This window comes from Cebus imitator, unplaced genomic scaffold (genome assembly GCF_001604975.1).
Source record: "Cebus imitator isolate Cc_AM_T3 unplaced genomic scaffold, Cebus_imitator-1.0 Scaffold457, whole genome shotgun sequence".
Classification (NCBI taxonomy): Eukaryota; Metazoa; Chordata; class Mammalia; order Primates; family Cebidae; genus Cebus; species Cebus imitator.
In genome coordinates, this window is record NW_016107772.1 from 980948 (window position 1) to 1001385 (window position 20438).

Consider the following 20438-nt stretch of genomic DNA (forward strand, 5'->3'; position numbering starts at 1 on the left):
CTTTGTGATGAACTGAGATAGCTCAGAGGCCCAAGCCCAGATTCTCAGAAAGCTAACTGTGCTTGCAGAGTAGATGTGCTTGCCTTGCCCTGTATCACAGAGCAAAGGCTGGCTGACCATGGTGGTGGAGATTCTGCCCAAGAGACCAGATTTTACCTTTTCAAGATTCTCTGATCTTCCAGTAACTTCTCTGAATAGAAGCATATCCAGGAAGCTGAGTGGTAGCTGTGACTTACCCAGGAATTTTTGGAGTCAGCCAAGCACGGTGGGGAAAGATGAGCACAGGGCACTTCTCTGGCTCCTGTGCTGGACAGTCACACCCATGAACCCGCCTGACTCTTAGCCCCTTCCTCTTCCACCAACCCTGGGTGGCTCCTGATAGGGTCCAGGAGGATTGGCTCCTGTGCTTCAAAGAGAAATAATGGAGTCCCAGGGAAAAGAGTGGACCCACGCTCCAGGGGTCACTATTTTGACTCTAAGAACTTAAACATTAAAAATGATAAAACAGTAAGGACACAGTAGGAGTCAAGCACTGATCTCAGAACCTTACGTGCAATCTCCTGTCTCACCTTCATCTAATCCTGGTGCAGCACTGTGAAAATTCCCACTTCACATGGAAGTCTCACGGCCTGCCCAAATTTTCACACTAGGAGGTGGTAAGGCTAGAGTAAAGCCCAGGCCTGCACACTGGACCAGTCTATCACATGGCCAAGCCCCTGGTCAAGCAAGATGATATGAAAATCTCTGGGTGATCTGGGGCCTACTCAAAGAAAACAGGGCTGCCCCTTTGGGACAAGCCCAGCTGATCACTCATAACTACACTAGGAATGCTACCATCCTGTTTCACCTGACGGGAGTTGGCTCTTACATATGAAACCACAAGCTATGATGGCTCTTTCTAAACAACCCAGTGAGGTCAAGACCGTCCTTCAAAGGAATGAACAATTGAGATTAAATGGCTGCCCAAGGTGTACAAGCTGTTTTGTGGTACATCCAGGGCTTGAGCCTACTCTGTGTGATCTCCAAGTTCAACCTTACCAAGAAGGAAAGTCTCCCACCAAGGAAATTCCAGCTTTTCAAGAGAATGCAGACTCGTTTGACATACTGAATCTGTCTGACAAGTGGCAAGAATCTGTCTGACACAGTGGAAACATCACGACTCAGAGGACAGCTAGTGGCGAGTTCAAACTTCAGCTTTACTACCCTGTGGCCTTGGGTAGGTCACTTCACATTTCTCGAGCTGGTTTCCAGTCTGGCTGCCCTTGGGAAGGGGACCTGGGTTCAGAGTAGAAGAAAACTTCCTTACACTGAATAATTGTTGTCTTGTTTGAAATTTTTTACCATGTGCATATATTACTTTTCCTAAATATTTGCATATAATTTGATTGATTTAATTGGGGAAAAATGTACATAGGAAAAATAATGACCTCTTCTTTGGGTTTATTAAAAGGTTTCAAAATAAAGTGTGCAGCTAGTAAAGGTGCACAGTATGTGCTAAATCAACAGGGTGGTGATGGGGTGGAGGGAAGTGAGAGGCACGCTCATTCCTGCCCTGAGGCCCAGAGGCGAACGTGTAGCACAGAAGCCCCAGCCTACAGCCAGCCCCTAGCATTAAGGAAGGTACCCATTCAGCTAGAGTCTCAGGGGCCTGTGAGTTGGGGGAGATGACCCTAGCCTGGACACCCATGCCCTTTCCTCTCTTGTGGAGCCTCAGGAAGCCCCTGTGCCCTGACCAAAGCCCTGGGGTCATAGGATCTCACCTCTGCACACATCTACAGTCACCCCATGCAGCTGTCCCTGGTTAGAGGAAGCCTGTCTCTGCTCAGGGTCGTCTGTGTGGGATTTGGACTCAGCTTCTGTAGACTGCCTATGGTTCTTGTGCTTCCACTTCCAGCCTCCCCGGCCTGAGCAGGAAAAGGCTGGTGGCCCCAGGGATGCCCCAGGTTGGTGGCAGGGCATAGGTCAACATGTCTCCTGGCCCCTCCTTCAGCCCTTCGAAGGCATGAGTCATTTTGGCCGTATGTTTACTTGCTCCTCATAGATCCTCCCTCCCAGTTCTCAACGGAAGTGACTGTTGCACTACTGCTGACAGGCCTGAGTGGGAGCAATTAGACCCAGGAGCCACACCAATTGGGACATTACTCTCTCATAGATATTTTACTGTAGAATAATTGTACTCCAAACACTGCTAATAAATCAGGCTAGACAAACGAGTGACACACACTTTATCACCTTCATCTTCAATCAGCATCTTGGGACTGGCCTAAGGCTGATGGAGCTCTGAACAGGCCTCAGCGGCCCCACAGAGCTAACGGTCCAAGCTCTGGGTCTGGGGAAGGGAGAGGATCGGGTTGCTCCTCAATCCACCCCTTGAGGGCAGGTCTAGGTACAGGGGCAGGAGAAAAAGAGGGCCAGGTGGAACACCCAGGAAGAACCTGAGACAAGGAGAAGGGGAGGGGAAGGGGTTGCAGTGACAGAGAATCCCAGAGGAGAAAACTCAGGGATCTGAAAAGGACAGAGACCTAGAGGGGAGGGGAGGGGGTGGAAGCCCATCACATGTGACACTGTGGACAGGCCAGATGTTGTGCTGGCACCTGCACTAAGCCCAGGGGACCTCATCAGGCTCCTGTGAGGAACTGAGGTACTTGCTGAAAGTCTCAGGGCAGACCCCTCCTGCTAGGAGCCTGAGCCCCTAACAGTGGGGTCGCCAGCACTCTGTGCTCTCTGAGTCAGTCAAAACCCAGTCATGTCCCAGGACAGCTACTGCTGACCTGCTTGGGCCCACAGTCAGGGAGCCAGCCACAAGAGACAGTGAGGTCTGGCTGTCCATCTCTCCCACCTTCAAGGCTTGATGGGCATGGATTCCCACTTGGTGCTGTGTGGATAGCTGCTGGGGATGGAGGCCCCATGTGAGAAGGTGATTCCACTACTTCAGGGGAGACCATTGTGTTCTGTCCTCCCTAGTGGCAGCCCCATCCCAATCGGCACTGGGCCCAGGTTACGAGGTATCACAGGACCAGCTGAGGGAGGCCGAGGGCCCAGTCAGGGTCTCCTGGGATGGAGCAAACACCACCCTGAAAGCCCAATGCCCAGGGTCACCCAGCAAGGCACAGCCAAGGCCTCATCCTACCTCAACTAGACTGGCTCACCCACATGCCTAAGGCCTGCATCCAGCAATGATGAACTTCAGGCACCCTAGGTAGCCAGGGGCTGGACCTCCCACTGTGTCAGCTTCCTGTACCTTCCTTCCTCTTGCTCTCTGGCACCCCTTGCCAGCACTAGCCCCTTCCCCTCAGTCCACAGGTGATGAAAGACCAGGCCTGACACAGCTGATGGGCAGTGTTTTCCTCTGGACAAGGGGCACATGGGCAGCCCCCCAGCCAGATGGAGGTATGGTGCCCACCAAGGGCAAGAGAGTGGGGCCTGGTCAGGGCAGCAGGCCAGGGAGGCCAGTGCTAACCGTTGCCATCTGACGCTGGCTGTGGGGGAGCCCAGACCTGCTAAGACCCATGGGGGCCATCTCCACCATGTAAATAAGTGGGAGTAGGATAGCTGGGTGGGATTGGGTGCAGTGGGAGTCCTCCTGCCCAGGTGCTGGCCCTGGCTTTGTGACTAACCAGCTGAGAGAACTATGCCCACTTGACTACTCTGGGCGTCAGGTACCTTGTCCAGAAACTACAGAGGTTGGCACCAGAAGGTCTCTGAGGGCCTTTGGCTCTCATCACGGATGTCAGGTGGTGGATCCCAGCCACCCAAGCAAGAAGGGAAGGGGTGTGGGGCCAGGCAAGGGCATGCTCACCCGCTCCACGAGGCCATGCTTGTGCTTCAGCTTGTACACCTTTAGCCTGGGCAGGAAGCTGTCGGCATAGTTCCTGTCCTCCAGCCCATGGAGCAGGATGCCATGGAAGGCCAGCCGGCATGTGTTGGCATGAATGTCCGCATCTAGCCTGGAGCCAATCACCAGGCATAGCCGAGGACAGGTGACGGGCTTCTCAAACTCCACCAGGGCCCACTGCTGCCGAGGGCAATGGCCCACTGTGGCCTGGCCAGCCTTCTTGTCGGCCTCATCATTGTCTGTCACTGCTGATGCCAAATCCTTGCATAAGTACTGCTCCTGGAAGAGGTATTCTTGAGTGAAGTCGAAGGAGTCCAGTATAGGTTCCTGGTCAAAGTTATCTGGAGCAGGGGTGAAGAACATCAACTTGCCCATGACTGTCTCATGGCCCACTGTAATGTGGAACTTGGCCTTGGTCTGCAGGGGCCCCCGAAAATATGGTATCTTTTCCACAGAGATAAGGGCTGCGTGGACAGTGTGCAGGGACTCAGGGGCACACACCAACCCGCGCTCCAGCAGCTTGGGGTCAAACTGGGTGACACAGATGCCCAGCCGGTCTCCTTGCATGGCTGAAGTGATGGGCATATGGAACATCTGCATGGACTTCACCTTCTTCACCACCTGATGGGGAGCGAATGAGAAAGCACATGAAACCAACAAGCCTTGGGGCTGTGGGGAGGATAAGGGAGCTGCAGCTAGATAATCCTGTCCCCATGCTCACCACCACCTGCAGGGACTGTGAGGACCAGCCAAGGGTGCTGGGGCCCAGGCAGGCTCTCCTAGACCAGAGCAGGCACCACACTGAAAGCAAAAGGCCGAGAGCCACCAGCAAAGCAGGGCTGGGGCCCCACTCTCCAAGACTCACTGCTTTTCCAGGAGGAAGGCAGGGGTCATAGCAGCCAAATCCCTGACTACCTTAGTTCCCTTCATCCCTGCCCCAGCCCAGGCTCTAGTCCCTTCCATCAACCAGGCAGGCACTTTGCAGCCCTCTGTCCAGGTCTGCCTGCCTCCTCCCCTCAGAATGGCCTCCTCAGCTGCTCAGCCTGCCAAGCTATGCCCATCTGCCCTCTAAAGCCTGGGACAAGCACTACTGCTCTGGAAAGCCTGCCCCAACCCCAGTGGCAGAACTTGTCCCTGACTCCTTAGTGGTAACCCTGCCCCTCTGAATCCCACAGCCTGCGCAGTCGCTGTCTATTGTGTATCTGCTGCCTGCTGGCCTGTGGGTGGCCTAGAGCAGGAACTCTCTTCATTCATTCAACTCATATTTCCAGAGTGCCTACTGTGTGCCAGGCACTGTTCTAGGGGAAGAAATAGAGTGACCTCTGTTTGCAAAGAGCTTAATATCTAGAAACAACAGCAACAACAAAATTACAAACATAGGAAAAATTATATATATTAATTCAATCCATATCAATATAAATATATAAATTATATGCCTGCAAATATATATTATTTAATATAATTATGTTAAATTATAGATATATATATTTTATATATAACAGACAACATACGCTATAAAGAAAACAATGCAGGGTGATGTGATAGAGATGGCCTGGGTAGGGTAAGGGTCTCGCAGAAGTGAGTTTGAGCTTAGACTTTGGTATAAAGCAGCCAGCTGCATGAGGACCCAAAGAAAGACAGCTCTAAATAGGGGAACTGGTAAGTACAAGCCCTAAGAGGGCAGCAGCTTGGTGAGTCTGAGTATGCATAGAAGCAGGAGGGCTGCAGCAGGGGTGGGGAGCTATACAGCAGGGAAGGAGGCTGATATGGTTTGGCTGTGTCCCCACCCAAATCTCATCTTGAATTGTAGCTTCCTTAATTGCCATGTGTTGTGGGAGGGACCTAGTGGGAGGTAATTGAATCATGGGGGCATGGGGTACCCCCATACTGGTAGTGAATAAGTGTCACTAGATCTGATGGTTGTATAAGGGGAAACCCCTTTAACTTTGCTCTCATTCTCTCTCTTGCCTGGCGCCATGTAAGACAAGCCTTTGGCCTTCCACCATGATTGTGAGGCCTCCTCAGCCACGTGGAACTGTGAGTCCACTAAGCCTCTTTTTTGAAAAAATAAATTACCCAGTCTTGGGTATATCTTTATCAGCAGCGTGAAAACAGACTAATACAGAGGTCAAGGCTCGGGCCCCACAGTAGAGTCCAAGGCCCGGAAGTCACTGGAGGAGTTTAGGCAGAGGAGTAACTTGATCTTATCGCTGTTTCTAAAATATCACACTGACTACTATACTGGGCAGATTTCTGCATTCACAGTTTGTAAATCAAGAACAGACATAGAAAGTCTCCAGTAATGAATGGACATTCCTACCTATGATCCACTGTCTCTGAGATGAAACTGTGTTCATAGATTTTTGTTTAATGAAGCAGAGAAATGTGTAATGTATTTCAGAAAATCTGCCATCAAAAATAGTTAAACTAAAGAGAATTTTGACACTTAGGTTGCAAGCGTCCGTGTCTACCGAGTCGGGGTGTGCGGACACTCACTTTCTCCCTGGATAGAGGGAGAGTGTGTTACTAATGGCCCATGAGCCCAGGACCTTTCCTGGAGAGCCATAATACTCTAGTGTTTGTTTAAAGATCATTAACTACCTAACCAGAGGTCAGGGGGCAGAGAAAGTGAGACGCACGGTGTCAGAAGCCACAGCCAAGATCAATCACAAAGAAACAGAAAACATCTCTGAAATGGTCTGAAAAAGCAATGGGAGAATGAGATTTTTGGGAACATTACTCAGAGTCACTGGAGAATATCACCTTACACTAAGCATTGTCTGCCTAGTGAGGCGGGGCCCAGGTCACAGCTCTTCCCTCCCAGGCGCCTGCAGCAGCCTGTGCGGCTTTCTAAAATGTTTCTCTGATGATGCAATTATTTGTCACCAGCTCCTATGTGGGCTCCCATTGTCTACCTCATGGCTTTCAAAGCTTGTCATGGTCCTGCCATGAGCAGGAAGATCCTCTGGTCAGTTGGAATTCTATGGGGACTCCCTGTGATGGGTAGGGGTCTCCTGGCACCCCCTCCAGCGCCCCACAAGGCACTCCGCTGAAAAGCCTTACTCACAGGGCCGAGCACTCGCTCCTTAACTTGGCCACCAGGAAGCCTCCACCATGCAGCCCAACTCCACAGCCTTTTCAGCCCCACATTCTCCCCAACCCTGAAACCGCAGCCAAGGGACTCTTGAACAATTCCTTGCACACGCTGTGCTTCTGAATGTCTCTGTGCTTTGCCCCTGTGGCTTCTCCCTAGAATTTCTTCCACTGGCAAATTCCCATTCATCCCTAACCTCTGCTCCCATGGACCTCCTGGAAGGGCTACCCTGACTCCAGACACAGCTGGTCACTGGAACCTGACTCACTGTTTGGTCACCACTGCTTTACAGGTCAGCCCCTGCCTCTGTGTACCGACAGATTTAAATTATATACGAAACACCCATGAGCCCATTGCCCCCTCCACCTCTGAACTACACTATTGACAACTCATGCCTACCTGTGTGGTACTCCCTACCCAGCTCCGCCACCTTCCCCAGCCGGAGGGAGCCACTGCCTTGAATTTGGAATGCAGCATTCCCTTTCTTTTTATACACACGTGCGTATGATTGTGTAGAGGCTAACTACATATGTAGCACACATGCCTAATCAGTAATTTGCTTTGTTGTGTAAGTTTTTGAACTGTATGAATGAGGCATTGTGGCAGTTATGATACTAAAAATCTGTGCACATCGTGCGTGCACCTGTAGCTCATTTGCTGCTAATGCCATCTGCCGTACTTTGTGTAGGTAGGACGTAGCAACCTGGGTTCCTATCGATGTGCACTGGGGGGCGTTTCCAGTTCTTTGCTGGAAATACTGCAGTGAGTTTCTTCTGTCACAAAGATCCTGCACCGGCACAGGTGCAAGGGCTTCTGGAGTTGTGGACACAGTTTCTGGAGTTGAACTTCTGGGTTACAGGGTGAGTGGGTGTTCAACTTTGCTAGGCAGATAAGTCAACTTCCACCAAGAAAGCCCAAGATACCCCATCGATACACATCTGCTCCAACATTTGGCATTACCAGATTTCTTAATTTTGGCCTTTCAAATGTGCATCTCTTCCCTGCTAAATCCCAAGACAAGGACTGTGGTCTCCCTACTGCTGCATCCTCAGTGCCCAGCACAGGGGCTGCTGAGAAACTTGCTTCTGACAGGTCTAGATAAATGCCCAACCCCTCTGAAGAGAATGACTGCATCAGGTTCTGGAAGAGAAGTTCCCCTTGTGGCAAAATCATACCTGGCAAAGCACCAAGCTGAGATTCCAGACCTGCTGGGGCTTGAGCGAGATCCTTGTGTTTATGAGCCTTCCTGCGAGAGAGGGCGGCCAGGGGCCTTGTGCTGCCCTGACGCCCCCTCCCACTCCTCCTCCCCATCAAGCCCAACGCCAAGCAGGCTTTATTCAAAGCATGTTCTCTTTTCAACAGGGCTTATGTTCTCAGGACGAAATCATAAAGAATGCCTTACCAGGGCACCATGAAGAGCACAAAGATAAATAACTGTGCAAATCAAGATTTTAAGGGCCTAGACAGGAAATTGTGAAGCAGATAAAGATGGGGACAGGGCGGCATGGCACTCCCGTGGGTTCTCATAGGCGCATGGAGACAGCATCGCCACACAGGGTGGTCAGCGAGCCCATGCTCACTGAGGGGCGCTTCAGAACAGAAGACCCATTTAGAACACCAAAGATAAAGAAAAGGAGATAATTTTACCAACCTAAGAATGAGAAAAACAGGCTTTCCTTTCAGTCATTTATCTTCTAGCCAACTTTGAGGGCCTCTCTCCATCTACTGAATAACTCACTTCTCAAATATTCGCCAATAATGTCCACGGGGCACAGCTGAGGTAGCGCACACACATTCTCTCAACATGTGGGTAGCAGCCTTCTCTCAGGTGCCAGTTCCAGGCCCTGGAATGCCAGCAGAGTGAGCAAAACAGACAGTTTTAGACAGCTGGGTTCTAAAGTCTGGTGGCTGCTAGAGAAGAAAGATGTTGATTAGATCACCACTGAATACACGAGGAATTATGAAACTGGGGGAGGTGCTATAAGAAAAAAGGACAAGTCTCTATGAAAGTGAAAAACTAGGAGATCTAATTCATCATAGGTAGTCAGGGAGGGCTTCACTGAGGAGGTGGCATTACAGCCAAGACCAGATTGGTAATGAACCACCTGTAGGGATTCCAGGCAGAGAGAAGAGCACAGCAGGCCTAAGGCCCTGGGCAGGGGAAGAACCAGGCCCCTAGTGGAACTGCAGGTGGCAAGGCTGGCTGCAGTGGAGTGGTCCAGGGAGACAGCAGGTTGGAGACATGGGCCAGCCACTGTCGCCATGGGACAAAGCACCAGGAAGCCACCAGTGGTAGGGATGGCAGAGGAATGACACCCACCAGTTTGCAGTTTTAAAAGATGCAAACTGGCTACACAGTGTGGAGAATAGATTCAGGGGAGGTGGAGAAATAAGAAAGGAAACATGGAAATTAGCAAGGAAGATACTCAGAGTTCAAGAAATATTTTGGTGGTGACAGACTAGATGTGGGATGAGGAGAGGCTGGTGTGTAAAGAACGGCACCCAGGTTTCTAGTTTGAGGATCTGCCTCATGCTAGGTAGGAGGAGGGAGGAGCTGGCTCAGGGGAGGGGAGCTGGGAGCTCTGCAAGTAGGAGCTGTCTCTAAGGCTGCCGTAGAAACAGACGTCCGAGTTCCAGGGGAGTTGGAGGCCAGAGCTGGGAGCATACAGACTTACACCCAACTGCCTCCTTAGATGGCTAATAGGCATCCCAGCTTACTAAGCCCAGAATCTAAAGTCTCCTTCAACCTTCTTCTCCAGGGCAATGCTCAGATGTCAAGGGAAAAGCCAGTGCTCCCACCCACCCAGACTCTCCTTGTCCTCTCGTAGCCGTAGCCAGCCATCAGGAGATGGGGTCCGCTCTACCTTCCAAGCAGGTCCAGTGCCTGACCCTTCTTGTCCCTGCACTGCCCACCCTGGTCCCCGCCCCACCTGGCTTGGATCGATGCCCTCTTCCCTGCAGCCTGTTCTTCCAAGAGCAGCTTAAACACAGGTGATGTGACCCTGGGGTTTGCCTCCAGGCTCTCTACTGCCCTCGCATCTCACTCTGTAAAAGCTGAAGTCCTTTCTAGGACTCACAAGACCCCACAACCTGGCCCCCGTGATGTCTCTGACTTTATTGGCTGTGACCCTCCCACCCACTGTTAACATCCCTTCAGTCACATGGCCTTGCTTCCCATTCCCTGAATGTGCCAGGCATGCTCCCGCCTCGGCCTCTGCACCTGCACCTCAGACACCAGCTATCTCTCTTCCTTACTTCCTTCCCATCCCTGCTCAGATGCCACTGTATCACAGCCCCTCCTCAGCCACCCAGTGAGAGATAGGTACTGGCCTATCCCCACCACTCTCTAGCGCCTTGCCCACTTGGTTTTTCATCACAGAGCTTCCCATCACTTGGCATCCCTTTGTTCACTGGCTGTTATTCCCACACTGGAATGGAACCTCCATGAAGACCAGGGTTTGCTTTGTTTTTCTCCATTTCTAACTACAGTGCCCAGCACCATGCCTGGAATGTGGAAGGCCTCAATGCAAGTGGGAAGAGTAACTGAAGGAGCCAAGCCACACAGGCCCTCTCTTGGGGAGCTCCTCCTGGGCCTGGGCTCCACATCCATAGCTGCAGGAAGAGGGTGGGCCTGGGGGCTGGCCAGGCCCTCAAAGGCTCCACACAACCCCAAGGGTAAAGAGTCTTCCAAATGGGAGGCTGCCCAGGGGCCTCCGGTGTCCCAGGCGGGATACGCAGTGAGAAGGGCAGCAGAGAAGGCTAGGGGTGGAATGGGGAGAGGTGCTGCTGCCCTATACCACCAGGGTGGCCCCCAGGAGGCCCGTGCCCTGAGCCCAGCACCCCAGAGGGCATGGGTGGCTGCAGAGGCTTTCCCTCCCATCCTTCCTGTCCCTCCAGCACCAAGCACTTCTGAGGAAGGAGGGAGGGAGGAACACATCAAGCAAGCAAACACTTTTTAAAACTCAAGTTCATGCTTGCTAAGCAGTTTGGTCCTTTCTGATTAACAAAGAAGCTTTGCCATCCTCTGGGTCAGTTATTCTTCATAAAAACCCCACAGGCAGGTCAATATTTTGACATTCAATTTTATGGATGAAGAAACAGGTTTTTGATGTCTCCAAGGTCACAAAGCAAATAGGCTGAGACTTGGGACAATAAACGCTGGGACTGCAAGGCAGGCCTGATGTTCCATGGCCTTGGCTCTGACAGCCGAGCAGAACCACACCCTACCCTGCCAGGCTCGGGGCTCAGCCAGTCCGGGTGCTGGCAGCAGGCAGCTGTGGCTCCTGGGTGATGGACCATGTAGAGCCCACACAGCCTGAGCCCAAAAAGACGGCTCCTGGGGCAGAAGCAGAGAGGTAAGACTCCAGACGGGAGACTCCACACCACCACCATGACTCTCACATCAATGCCAATGGGCAAGTGAGATGAGCCCCCTTACTCAGGTGAGGAAGCAAAGCCCAGGAGAGTCAGGCCTGCCTTTAAGACTCAGGTATGGCAGAGGCAGGTGAAGCTCAGGCCAGCAGCTGCCTGGGGGACGGTCAGCAGCAGCACCCTCCCTGCTGGACCAGCCCAGGGAGTTTTCAGAGCTAACTCTCATCTGCATCCCTCCCTCCCAGCCTCCATGTTTCCTGTTTTTGGGTAACACAATATGCCTAGTTTTCTGATCAAGTGGATGAGAGAACAAATGAACACCCCTTTCGGACTGCTCCCAGGCCCGATGAGCTCAATATTCCTTCTGGCCTTTCTACCATCTGCAACTTAGTTTTCTGGTATTCTGAGGATTCTGCATGATAGTATGCCCAGCATGATCTGATCTCCCTTTACCATGCACTTTCTGAACCTGTTGAAAACCTCCAGCAGGAACAGCTTGAGGTGGAGTCATCCTGTGCTCACCTCTGTTCTCCACAGCATCTTGCACGAAACAGTAAGTACTCAACTGACACGCACATGCGCTACATGATTTTATCACAGGGCTGATATGGAAGGCAGAGAAAGAGTTGGATACCTATGATGGGGAGAATCTTTATACACCTGATTCCATTCACTTCTAATCATGGTGGCGAATGATGGCCTCACTTTACAGACAAGGACATTGAAGCCCCCAGAGGTTAAGACATTTATTCAAAGTATGCAATCTGCCTGTCATTAAAGCACAAATTCTTTTATTACATCATACCACAAAAACAAAAACACACTCACTCCATCACAGAAGTTCAAGAGGAAACACAATTCAGCACAGCGATGTCACTAACAGGGGCATTTCTTCTGTCAGGTAAGAAATGGACAGCCTGTACCATCACAACAAACTGTAAGGAAGGGCAGTGTTGGGGGTCCCTCCAGCATTCTACAGAATCAACGGATGCTTAAGTGAAGCAGGTAACAGACTTGTGCTTAGCAGCCTTTCTGATGCGCAGAGATTTTGTAATAATGGTACCAACTATAATAAGATTGGACCTCTATTATCCATTTTGTTCCATTAATGAGACTAGAGGCTCCTGACTGTGCCAAAGGCTAGGGTTGGGACCTGGCAACTTAATCATTACTTAATAAAATGTAAATCGGAGAGGAAAAGAAACACACAAGGTTTGACACTAATAAGCTTACAGCAGGATCAGTTACTTCAATTCAAAGAGGTTCAGACTGGAGGGGAAAAATGAAATAAGCTTTTAAAGATCAGTCTAGGTTTGGCTCCATCAGACCTAACCAATTTTGCTTAATAAGGTTTCAACTTGGCTGCTCTTATTTCTCCCTCTTCTTCGACCTAGGCTGGGTAGAGATAAGACATTTCCCCCTGCCTAATGCGTTTAATCACATCTCACACACAAGAAGTCAAACCTAGGGCTGTGCATGAGGAGACAGCAGTATAGCCCTGGAGACTGCCAGCGCTGCCCCTGCAGGTTGAGATCCCAGCCCCAGCACCACCTCTGGGGCTGCAAGAGGGAACCTCAGGTCACCTGTTCAAGACCAGCCTGGTCAACATGGTGAAACCCCATCTCTTCAAAAATATAAAAATTAGTCAGGCGTTATGGTGGGTGCCCGTAATCCCAGGTACTCAGGAGGCTGGGGTGGGAGAATCACTTGAACCACTGCTCTCCTGCCTGGGCGACAGAGTGAGACTCCATCTCAAAAATAAAAAAATGCTCAATGGAGCACTTTGGATTTTGGATTTCTGGATTTTAGATGCTCAACCTGTTAAGTACATCATGCTAATATTCCAAAATCCAAAACAATCTGAAATCGAAACACTTCTGGTCTAAAGCATTTTGGATAAGGGACATTCAACTTATAGAGACTTAGTGTATACAGTGGCATTGTTTGTTGTTAATTTACTACTTGCCTCCCTCCTGTACCAATATATACTGATTTGTATGTATACACACATATATAAAACCATACATGTGTATGTCTATATAACATGTATATATAATATACACACAAATACTGTCAAAAAACATTATATATACACATATGTGCACGTTATATATATGTGTATATATACAGCTTTCAAATAATAACATGTTATATACGCACATGTATTATTAAACATACATATATATGTTATTCTTTTTTGACAGCTGTATAGTATTTCTTTATATGAAAGCTCTACCTGTCATTTATCCATACCCTTAATGGACAGGTGAGGTGCCATTTATATTACTAGAATGATTTCACAGTGGCCATTTCTTTATGCATCAAATTGTACATGTACATAAGGTTTATCGAGCATAGATATCTGGATGAGAAACTGTGGTGTTGTAGGACACATTTTCGGTTTTACTAGGCCTTGTCAATTTTTCTTTAAAGTGGCCAGTAATGCTTCCACCTGCAGTGCAAGAAATAACCTCTTCCCCACACCCTCTCCAGTACCTGAGGCTGTAGGCTTTTAAATTTTTGCAGTCTGATAGATAAGGTATGCTAACCCATTGCTATCTTAGTGTGATGTTTCCAATTACCAGGGACAATTCCCTCCTAGAAGGGGTCTCTGGAGCCTCTTGAACATCTAGTGTCCCACCCACAACTCCTAGGGGTGACTAAGTACATGTACCTCAGTGACTGTGTGAGCCAGGTGCTCAGTGACACATTTCTGAGCCCCACACAACTCTTGAGGAAGGGGAGATGCACTGAGGAGAACGGGAGAAAGAAGTGAGGATACATTGAGGAAGCGGGGAGAGGGGAGATGCACTAAGGAAGGGGGTAAAGGGGAGATGTATTGAGGAAGGGGAAAGAGGGGAGATACACTGAGGAAGGGGGAAGAAAAGATGCACTGGGGAAGGGGGAAGATGCCCTGAGGAATGGGCGGAAGACCTGGAGGGGATCTAGTCACCCTGCTACTCCACACATCGGGCTCTTTCCTGGGCTCTGCTGCCTTTGGGAACCGTTTCAGGACAGGGGTTCCTGGCAGCCCTTGAGATGCTGCTCCACCCATCTGACCTGGTCTTTCAGGGCCACTCCACATGATGGGGAGTTGTGCTGGGCAGAAGTCTCTTCTATCCAAAAAGCCCATGAAGCCTCAGAGAAAAGTCCAACTGTCCACTGGGGAGGGTGCCGGGAAGATCTATGCCCAGGGATTCCTGCGTAACCATGAGAAAGGCTGCTTGGTGCATAGTCACCTACAGATCAGAGATGTGGGGAAGAGCTCTGACTGTCCACCTGGTCCCTGTCCCTGCCCCCATGTGCCCAGGCCAGGCCTGGGTTCCCAATGGTCAGTAAGGCCCTTGCACACAGCGTGGCTAGTGTTACCTGGAGCCTCACTGGAACACCGCTGCCCTGCCCAGCTCTCCCCACCCCTGTAGCACCCTGTACCCAGCTCAATCCCACTGGCTCTGAGACCTCAGGGGTCCCCTGACCAGCACACGACACCTGCTCTAGAGTCTTCAGGCAGACCAGGACGCTCCTCCAGCCCTGTAGCATGTGTCCAGTGTGTGCCTCGGCACTTGGTTGTTTTCTGGGTGTTTCCCCTGCCAGTCAGACAGCCCCTGGTGGACAGGCTGGGTTTATTCTGCTCACCACTGATCCCCAGAATAGCGCCTGCCACATGGGGGGCACCCTGGGAGGAAGGAAATGATCTGGCTTTGTACCATGTGGCCCAACAAAGGCCCCTGCCCATCCATGGCGACCTTACAAACAAACCCTCATGATTAACCTCTCAGTTGCTGCAACAATGGAAAACCATAAAAGTGACAAGGGGCCTGCCAGGGAGCTTCACCAGGGAGCTTTACACTCCTCTTTCCAGCCACCCCACGTATTTGTCATCCCATAAAACTTTAAATTGAATTACAGCAATGCTGGATTCTTCTGTTTTCTATACAACTGGGACTTTGTTTTTAATGACATCCCTGGGCTGTTTAGGGGGTAAGGAGTCCTTGGGAGGTAAGCCAAGGGATCCAGCTCTGTTTTAAGGGCTAAGCCAGAAAAGCCATCACTGCCACAGAGCAGTGAACAGGACCACACCTGTGGGCCCTGGGCCTGAGCAAAGAGCCCAGGTGGGTTTGGGTCTTAAAAGAATGGATCCAAGGTGGACAGAAAGATCACCACAGTTCCAGGGCTACCCTGTCCTTTGGCCAGGTTTATTAAAACCCAGCACTGGCCATGTCCCACCCATGTGTGGCCCCCATGGCTCCCGCCCCACAGGACAGGCTGCTGGAGAGGCACACAGGCCTGTGGCCACCTGGCTGGCTCCTGAGCATTTCTTAGCACTGCCCTCAGCACCCCATGCTTGGGCCAAGTCCAACTCATGGCCTAGATGCCTGATGGTGCCTCCCAGCCCTGTGCCCGGGCACAGCTGGCTTACTGACTGTCAGGCCCCTTCATCCTTCCAGCCTCACTCCAGCTAGAGCAGGCCAAGCTGCCCACCCACCTCAGCCCCTACAGTCCCCACTACTCGACCCCCACTTTACCTCTGACACTTGCTATATAGCCATCCCTTCAGGTCCTGCCTCCTGTCTAGACAGAGCACCAGCCGGCGCGCGGGCTGGGTGGCACTCATCTCTGTCCTTGGCACAGAGGAGGATGCTCAGGAATGTCAGTCAGACTCCACTGATAATCCCCTGCACCCCAGTGCATTTATGCAGGGGCAACATCACTTGGACTCACATCCTGCAGGAGCACCAGCCTGTGGCTGCTGGCACCACAGCATCAGCAAGTCCAGACAAGGGTGCAACCAGCAAGCCAAGGGCAGAGACAGGGGCCCCAGGGAAGCTGCCCAGTAGCTGAGCCTGGGCCTTAATCTGCCTCTGTGGGTACTGGAGGGGGGGGGCTGTCAAGGGCATTCTGGCCCATGATGGTAATGATACAAAGGAGTAGGGAAGGAGAAGAGAGACTGATCACTGTGACAGTGAATGAGGAGGGCAAGAGGGGGGCGCCAAGGATCACGCTGGGATTCATTCAATCAGTTGAGCTGCCACTGTGAGCCTCCTGAGACGTAAGGTATCCCATTCCAAGGCCAAATCCCAGGGACTGAGGTGGTTGCAAAAGGGGGCTGCTGGGTATGGGATGTATTTTCAAACTCAGCCTCCCACTATTTCTTGAGATGGGTCAAAGAAAAAAAGAATGCCGTCTATCTACATTGTTAATCTGTGCAAAATGGGGAGGTACTCTTACGTGGCACGGTGCTGTGGGGCTTCAGTGGACACTGGATACAAGGCTTGGAGCCCTCACAAGGCCAGCCACACCCCCTGAGGGGCCGTTCCCTGTGTCCCACCAATATGGCACAAAAGTCGTTGTAATCCAAGGTATGTAGAACAGTGGTGACCCTAAGAATGGACTTTCTCTCTAGGTTTATTATTTTGCTCACAATTTCTGTTTATTATAACTTTAGCCTTATAGACAAGAAACTACAACAGCTTTATGACATTCCATTGCTCTCCTTATAGCTTGCTGGAAGGGCAGGCACCCAATGGGCTTACGGACCGCTCCTTGGTCCTGGGGTGCACCAGTGCATCTACTTTGTACCCCACACCCCATCCCATGGCCTGGACCTTGCCCACCTGCATTCTGACATCTGGACGGCACATGTGGCTTGAGGTTTGGGCTCCTTCTACTCCACGAGATGGCTGTTAGACTGTGGTTCTGTTTATAGCCAGAATCACCCCTGCACTCACCCTCCTACCCCACTTAGGCCTGCCCCACTCCTGTGGGTGCCCATGCTCAGCAGTGAGCATGCTGGACTTGGGGCCAGACTCACTGAGGTTGGAACTGTGGTTCCAGCTCTGAGCTGTGGGCAAGTTCTGTAACTTCTGGGCTTCAGTGTCTTTACCAGTAGACTGGGGATACCAGGTCCTAGCCACAGGGATTCTGTGAAGGTTGAAGGAGTCAGCATGTGCCTAGGGTCTCCCTGAGCCTTTGTAAGTAGCAGGTCCTCAGTGAACTGTGGTGGCCTCCAGCCCTTGAACATGGTTCAAGCCCCAGCCTTTGGCCCCTTCCTCATGGGTGGCATTCCCACAGCCTATGAGCCAACAAATCCTGGAGTTCACCTGCCTTGCACCCACAGTCTCTTTCTGTTCACTGGGCCTCACTTCTTGCTCAGACACCCACAGCAGCCACTCCCATGTACTGCCAGGCCACTTCCCTAGTATAGAGCCTGGGTCAGGCTAGGTTCTCAATGAAACCTGCCAGGGCTCCATGTGCTCTGGTGCGAACTGCCTCAGCTGGCACTCAGCCCTGGCCTTCCTCCTGCATCTGTGCAGGGCCCTCCAGAGTTCTCGGCTGGTCTCCTGGCACCCTCCCTGCCTCTGCCCTGCTATTTATCCATGTGGAATGCCCTCCTGCACATCTTCCCCAGCATGCCTTCTTCAAGGCCCATCTCCCTCATTCATTCCACTGGCTTTAATTCAACATGCTCACATTGCACCTACGCCATCATAGCACCTACTCTATGGCAGGCCCCATGCTGGCCTTGGGACATGGAGGAGCCATGGCCTTTGTCCTCTGAACTCCACACTCACTGAGGAGACAGATGTATAAAGCATATTTAGAATATAATATGTTGAGTACTATGAAGGAGCCAGCAGAGAGGAGGGCATCTGAATTGGGTCTGGAATGACAATGACATACAAATGAGATTGGGAGAGAGGTGACGACTTTGCGTGGCAAAAGGACAGGAAGGTGCCAAGGTAGGTCTGAGGCAGAGCTCTTGATATCTCCCAGGAGAGCCCCATGAAGGTGTGCACAAGAAGATGGTCAGTGCAGCACAGGGGATAACAACATAGACAAGGCAGCAGTCTGAAAGTCCATCCATGGGGACATGGCAATGTGTGACATGAGTTGTCCACATTTGGGGGGCAGGCAGTGTGGTAGCTCTGTGTGTAGTGATGAAACAAGGTATCTGAGAATCCATGTGGGGCATGGCCAGAAAAGCACAAACGCTGCTTAGAATAATTTACACAACAGTGCTATGCACTTCTGTGTGCACAGTGCATAGGAAGGGGTTTGGAAAGAATTAAAAGGATCTCCTCCAGATGAGAGGCCAGGATGGGATGTGATGCAACAGGCCTGTTTCCCTGAACTGAAAGGTTTCACTTTTGCTACAAGAAATTCATGAATTAGTTGTGTGATTAAAAATTAATTATTTAAGAATAAAAAGACAGACTTTCTAGTCAATTAAATGTAATAGAATTTAGTTCCAACCAGTTTACTCAATGCAGACTGACAGTCTACTCTGAGGCAGTCTCTGGGAGAGGCCAGCCCTGGGCCGAGGGGTAGAAATGGAGAGGTCAGATGTTGCAAGCAAGAGAAGCACTTCTGAGTCTCCTGGCTGGGTCAGTCACACTGCTGGCTTGAGTCTCGCCTTCCCCAGCAATACTGGAAGCCACCAACATAGGATGAGGAGACAGAATGCCCAACCCACATGAGAAAATCGAGGGGCCCCTTGCTGAGGTTGCTGGCACAGGATGGAAGACTCTCTTATCCTTCCACCTACAGAAATAGCTGTGCCACCTGCCAAGATGGGGTGGGCAAAAGATGGTGGGAGTCTCTCAGTTCACCACGAAATAAAAAGGGCAAAGCAGTAAAGTGTGAGGCACAATCCAAGCTTCACACAGTGCCTGGCCCAGCAGCCAGAGAGCAGGAGGGCACCAAAGGCTGGGCTCAGAAGCCAGGCACTCTGAAGACACCAACATGTTTTGTCCTAAACTTGAGTGCACCGGCCCTAACTCTGAGATGCCCAGGGGAAAGTGTCTGTTCCTCACTGCAGTTGTCTGAAGACAAGGACAAACCTCTTACACTTCTATCCCTCAGCATACCCTCCAGATGCTCCCCCAGCACCACTCGAGACCACACTGGTCCAGCATTATTGGAAAGCTCTCATCTTTTCTACATTTCTTGTCCAAGAATTCTACCTCTAGGAAACTCTCCAAAAGTCAAAGGTGGATCACTAAAATATTCACCTTAGTATGATAAAATATTCACCTTATTTATGATAGCCAAAAGATGGAGACAATCTAGCTGCCCAACAATGGAGGAATGGCTAAATAAAACAGCGGGCAGGGTGTTACACAATAAAATAAATGAAGCGCTTTTATCAGCATGGAAAATGCTTTCTCTGTAATATTGAGCCAATAATCAAGGTATAAAAATGTATTTAAAATATAGTCTTAACTATTTTTAAGTAGAAGTAATTGCTTCTAGGTGATAGGCTGAGTTTTTTTTTTTTTTTTTTTTTTATACTCCATAAAAATGTCTAAAGTAATCATATATTGCTTTGATACATGAAAAAATGGTTAAAAAAGAAATACCTAAACTAAAAAAGAAAGACCATCCCACCAGGTTGTAGCTCAGTGTTGTCCCAGTTCCTAAGGCTGCAAAGACTCTTAGGAATTCCTCCCACGCAAACATCCTTCCCGGAGAGCCTGCTGTAGAACAGGCCTTCTACAGGGCACCTAAGACCACTCTCTCTAACCCTCACTACCACCTGACAGCTGAGGAAACCGAGTCAGTAGCCTGCTCAAGGCCCCTCAGCTGGTAAATGGTGAAACTCGAACTCAAGCCCAGCAAGGCCTGGCTGAAGTGGGAGCTTATCTGACCACAGCACTGGCTGGGCCTGAGGCACAGAGTCTTGGGTCCAAATCTGGAGCAAAGTGAGGAATCTGTCACAAAGACAACTTGGATGTCCTCAGCAAGGCTCAGGAGGGAGATCACTTCTTCCTTCCCTCTTCCCCAGGAACAAAAGGCTGGCTGGGTCTGCAGAGACTGTATGGCATGGGGAGCAGTGGCAGCTCTGGGCCCCAGACCCACTCTGGGATGATGCATCCCACCTTTAGACAGAGAGCGGGCCAGCAAAGGTTGCCGGGGGCCTGCCTTGCCTGTGTGAAGAGCAAGTGCATGAACCGGCTGCCATCTCCCTTTGTTATGAAGCTTCTTTCTAACCATGAAATAGAGGTCAACGTATGGTCTGTCTGGGGTGGAAAGGCAGCTTTGAGTTTGAGGTCTGGAAACAGCAACAGGAAGGTTATCCTGTGCTAAGGATGTTTTTTTCTCTTCTCTTCCTTCTGCATTTTCCAAGTTTAGTCTTTA

The 20438-nt window shown here is 50.7% G+C and overlaps 1 protein-coding gene across 3 annotated transcripts in view; it reads right to left on the bottom strand.

Annotated features, from left to right (window-relative positions):
• The window catches only part of EEFSEC (eukaryotic elongation factor, selenocysteine-tRNA specific), a 258554-nt gene that overhangs the window by 61158 nt on the left and 176958 nt on the right, over positions 1–20438 (bottom strand). For all 3 annotated transcript variants that reach the window (XM_017511951.2, XM_017511950.2, XM_037732597.1), the window contains one exon: positions 3800–4456. In XM_017511951.2, coding sequence (XP_017367440.1) covers positions 3800–4456 — 657 coding nt within the window. The remainder of the gene's footprint in view (positions 1–3799; positions 4457–20438) is intronic.